This window comes from Poecilia latipinna, unplaced genomic scaffold, assembly GCF_001443285.1.
Source record: "Poecilia latipinna isolate Pla-1442-1.1 unplaced genomic scaffold, P_latipinna-1.0 Scaffold1004, whole genome shotgun sequence".
NCBI classification, from domain to species: Eukaryota; Metazoa; Chordata; class Actinopteri; order Cyprinodontiformes; family Poeciliidae; genus Poecilia; species Poecilia latipinna.
In genome coordinates this window covers 1-5,087 of record NW_015113620.1, presented here as the reverse complement: position 1 = coordinate 5,087, position 5,087 = coordinate 1, and the positions used below count along the sequence as shown (strand labels likewise).

General features: G+C 36.2%; 1 protein-coding gene across 1 annotated transcript; it reads left to right on the top strand.

Moving 5' to 3' along the window:
* The first annotated feature begins 490 nt into the window (after positions 1-490).
* LOC106958657 (sialic acid-binding Ig-like lectin 13) lies at positions 491-3,806 on the top strand. Its single transcript, XM_015050670.1, has 7 exons — positions 491-692; positions 887-1,273; positions 1,406-1,705; positions 1,780-2,037; positions 2,134-2,239; positions 3,228-3,267; positions 3,376-3,806. The coding sequence occupies exons 1-7, from the start codon at positions 608-610 to the stop codon at positions 3,571-3,573; spliced, it is 1,374 nt and encodes a 457-aa protein (XP_014906156.1). The 5' UTR covers positions 491-607; the 3' UTR covers positions 3,574-3,806.
* Positions 3,807-5,087: the final 1,281 nt, after the last annotated feature.

Sequence of the window (5,087 nt, the reverse complement as noted above, 5' to 3'; positions counted from 1 at the left end):
GTGTCATGGCAGTCTTATTCTCCCCCCTTCAAATAAAGTATTACCAAAAAAACAATTTAAAAAAATCATTGTGTGCTCATTAATTTGATTTTAATTTTCATTTCCGAATATTATCTTTGAGATTTTTATTTAGTTGGCATTTACTGATATTTAATCAGTCATTATTTGTAAACTAATCAGTCATTCAGACTGATTGAATAAAGGTAGTTGACTGTTTGCTTAAACAGCAAATTGATTTGTTGTCTTTAAACTTCAAATAATTTCATGAAATGAAGTTTTGGAATAAAAACGAAATGTCTACCAGTTACACTTTCACCAGTGTAGACAAAATTACACACACCTTCTTAAAACCAACAGTGTAACTTGTTCATAGTCTCTGTTGTTCTTGTGGTGTGAATTCACCAGTGACTCATAATCTTTCTGCATCAATAGGATGTTGCAAAAGCGGAAAAGTAACAGATATACTTATTTATTTGCAACACATCATCACAGGACGACAGTCTGTAGTTTGATGTCATTTCATTGGAACTGTTAAAAACCAAGTGATACTTTTCTTTAGAGTCGTGAAAACCAGTGATAACTTTAGCTTTCGTATCTTTGTCTTGAGATGAAGGACCATCAGAGTCTGATGGCGACTCTCTGTGAGAACATGCTGACAGTCAACATGTTACTGAGTGTCTTCTTTCTGCCAGGTGAGATGTTTGTTCACTTCCTTTCATGTAGAGACATCATGTGAATCATTTGTAATCTCAAATATTTTATCTTAATCTTGTTTAAAAGCTCCACATTTACCATGCTGCAGCTGAACTGGAGTTTATGAATCATGAATGTTTCTTTACAGGAAGCTGTTTCTTCACGTTATGTTCATCTTTTTTCTCTACTTAAGGTGTTTTGGCTGATTCATGTAACTTTACTGCACCAGCTCTCAACATCACCGCACCAAAGGAGATTGAAGCTCTGAGTGGATCTTGTTTGCAAATCCCATGTAGCTTCAAGACAAAAAAGGAAACATTTGACAAGAGCGCAACTGTTGTTGGAGTTTGGATGAAACATAACTTAGATTTTAAACATGATCCACAAAGTGTTATTTTCAATAGCAGTAGGACAGATAACACTGATCAACTGAAGATAATTGGAAACTTGAGAGAGAAAAACTGCACCACCCTGTTTAATGACTTAAACTCCACACATGCAGATAGATACTTCTTCAGAGTTGAGAACGGGCCGTTCAGAGCAACAGCTTGTAGCAATCCAATTAAGATAAAAGTTAAAGGTAAGAAAATCTTGCTTTAAAAGTTCTGTAATATAAGTCCAGTGCTGAAAAGGCTGATTATTAATATTTTGTTGTCTATGTAACCGTAAATCACTGGGTCACTTTTTAAAAATGTCTGGTTTAAAACTCCAGATTCTCCTTGGAGTCCCAGCATTAATGTTCCCTCTGACCTGAAGGAGCATCAGTCTGTCACTGTAACCTGCTCAGCTTTCACTCCCTGTCCACACTCACCTCCTCAACTCACCTGGAATCTCCAACCAGACTCTTTCAGACAAACAGAGAAAAACACAGATGGAACCTTTACAACTAAAATCCAGGAGACCATCACTCTGTCAGACACACATGATGGATACAACATCACATGTTCTGCCAGATATCCTGTGATTGGAGGAACCAAGACAGCAGAGACAGAAGTGACTCTCAGTGTTTCATGTAAGTGATCCTGTCAGCAGGTCATGGTTCAGCTGTTTCTGATCAATAAAGTTCATTTGTCTCATTTTCCTCAGATGCTCCTAGAAACACCTCAGCATCCATCAGTCCATCAGGTTTGGTGTCAGCAGGTAGCTGGGTGGAGCTGAGCTGCTACAGCAGTGCCAAACCTCCACCCAGATTCACCTGGTTCAGGATCAGCGAACATGGAGCCATTAAAGTATCTATGGAGCAGGTTTACAACTTCAATGCTACTGAGGAAGGAGAGTATTACTGTGTGGCTACAAATCATCTGGGGAACCAAACATCATCAATAATCTCTATAAGTAACAAAGGTAACTATTCTATTTTTACACATTCTTGCACATTTAAATCCTTATAAATGATTTCCATCCTGAGATTTTTGTTTTACATATATAATTAATATTTAGATGTGTTTTTTTTTCCGCCTTCTGGTCCAATAGGCAGTCCTGCATACTGGAAGGGTATTTTAGTGGGAATCATTGTGTTCATCTGCCTGATTGCTGTTTGTGCTTGGTGAGTGTCAGACATAGCTGATCTAAACTTACGAAACAACAACATTTCAGTTTAATCATATGTCAAATTTAGAAAATAGTTATGCAATCTCTCAGGAGGATACATGTTGGGCCAGTCATTGGTAATGTTGCCTCATAGCAAAATGCTCTGAAATAATTGTTTCCTGTTTGAGTTGAGTTTGTATGATCTCTCCATGCCATCGTTGGTATTCCAGTTTCAACCCACAGGTTTAAAGTCTAGATGTGAAGTTTACTGGATTTTTCTAATTTGCTCTTACATATGCATGGTATTAGCTCATCAGTCATTTATTACTGAGTTACATCCCATTCATTGGGTGTGTTATAATTCCTATCAGAGCTTCAGCTCTTCTGGAATTTTTTTTTTTTTTTTACTTTTCCAGAAGAATTAGAAATTAATGGGTTGATGGGAATTACATACCTTATGTCAGATGGTGATTTTGCATATAAAGGTCTCTACTCTAACTCCTTTATTACCTCCTCTCCCTCCTCCTTTATTTAGACTATAATAAATACATCATCACAACTTTTATATCATTGGGATTTCTCTGTGCTGGATGTATTTTGAGGTCATTAAATGTGCCACGAAAATCCAAGACTGACCCGACCATCAGACAAATAGTTTTGGCCTGACCCGGCCTGAATTTCCGGAGGTTCTCAGCTCTGGGTATAAATCTGAACTCCAATCTGGTTTATGTCAGGTCTATGTGAAGACCAACCCACCCCAAACTCAATGTTTTCATGGAGCTTGTTTTTGTCATTTTCTATTGCGAACAAGCAAGTACCTATGTACCTTTAACAGATTATTATCTATTATTTTTGATTTCCTTGCCTTAATTTATGACAATGTGATTTTACTGTTGTTCCTCTGCTGCTAGTTCCAGATCAGCCTCAACTCTCTTAATCTGAGTCTTTGCTTTGTCTCCTGAAGCTCAGCAAATTTATTCTGACGGCTCTCTAATGTCTTCTAGGTACTTGAAGTGCAAACGTCCAACTCCACAAAAGACTCAGGTAGAGACACGTTCAACTTCTGCGTCTAGCAATGCACCGTTTACATTGTTTCACCTGTCGATTAGTAACACCATCAACATGAACAAACTAATGTACTATTTTCCACAGAGTCAAACAAGTGAGGATGCTACTGTTGAAAAACCAGCTAATGAAAAAAGAGAGGAAAAACTTCATTATGAAGAAGTGAACTTCCTTCAGAGGAGACTTGGAGCTTCCTCCATGTCAGCACAGGACAGCAGGCAGCAGGAGACGGTGTACTCCCAGCTCAAGGTTGCCCCTGCAGAAGATCTCTACGCTCATGTGTAGAAAATATGACATGTTTTATGTCAGAAGGTTTGACTTTTTGTTCACAGAAGGCTTTGACTTGTTGGTTTTGGACAGAGTTCAGTGGGAGAAAGTCTTAAACCCACTGGTCTTGTAATTTTATCATAATTATCATAGTTTTATTATTGACCTTTGGTCCTCAAACTGTTTTATAAACTCAGATAAGTTGTAGAAAAGATATTTTTTTTACTGCTACAATGGAAAATTTTGATATAAAGTTCTTGCTCTTTGCTTACAACATGATCAAGCAGTGAATCTCTGAAGCCTTAATATGTGTTTGAAAAATGTTCTCAAGAACATTGACAGATTTACAATTGTACATATATTTGCATCGTCATGACAGAGGAGCCTGTATGTACGCCATCTTAAATTTAAAATAGCTAAAAACACAAAGAGTACAGGAATTTTAAAATGCTCCATATTTTTTCTATTTTAACAATATTGTACTTGATATGTAATAACTTTATATCTGTTGTATCATGTCATTTTTTTGGTTTACATAGCATGTTCAAGAATGATTGCTTACATCTGTTTTTTGCACATCAAAATATAAATAATGAAGAACATTCACATCTATTTGTGTTTAGGTTTGTTTGCTCACAAAGATTAAAGATTTGTTAAAAAAAAAGACTATGTAGTGTTTGCATGGTAATTATGCTAGAACACCTTTGCACCAACATAATGATATTTTGTACTTTATTCAGACTAAAAATAAAAAAACCCCTAGACTTTACCTATCCAATATTTTATTTCAATATTCAATATTTTTGTTTCTATAAGTTGTTTCTTAGTAAAAAAAAAATAAAGGACTAAGAAAGCTAAACATAATTTCAGATTATTTTATATTTAAATAACTAAAAGTCTTGGTGAATAGAGCGTTGGCGCTGACGTCACAGCGTATGACGTTTACGTCGCTCGGCGCCATTTTTTGTGTCCACAGACCAAACCAAACTACTCAGAACACCGGTGTTTTCATTGTGTTACCGACCGCAGTTTTCAAGTTGGATACTGGATATTCGCGCTCCGTGGAGTAAGGGACGTTCAACTCAAGGTTGATCCGATTTATGAACGCTAATTTCGGCCAGCTGTTCTTTACTGGTCCCTCCTCAAGCGCTCGGAGTTTCACATAGGGACCGTCAATTTCCGAACACTCCTGTAAATAAATGCTTTGTCTTGTGACCAACTGATACAAAAAAAGTGGTCATTCATGCTATTACACGATTAAAATTTACCTTTAATAACATAAAGTTACCTGATTTTTAAAGTGCAATCAGTAATACTTTTATAACAAATTTATATCAGTAATGATTTCTTGGTTAATGTCAAGTTGTCATAACAAATACATTTTGAATTATGTCAACTTTGTATTAAAAGTGTCACAATTAACCAAATGACGTTTTATGACAACAGTCATAAATATTCATGAAGGCTTATGTAACTCTTCTTATTATGTTGTTGGTCACCTAGCACAACAAAAGATGAAAAACTTCTCACAA

Coding starts and splice junctions, on each gene's coding strand:
- LOC106958657 (XM_015050670.1), top strand. CDS start 608: ATGAAGGACCATCAGAGTCTGATGGCGACTCTCTGTGAGAACATGCTG. Junction 693..886: donor GAGTGTCTTCTTTCTGCCAG/GTGAGATGTTTG, acceptor TCTCTACTTAAG/GTGTTTTGGCTGATTCATGT. Junction 1,274..1,405: donor AATTAAGATAAAAGTTAAAG/GTAAGAAAATCT, acceptor TTAAAACTCCAG/ATTCTCCTTGGAGTCCCAGC.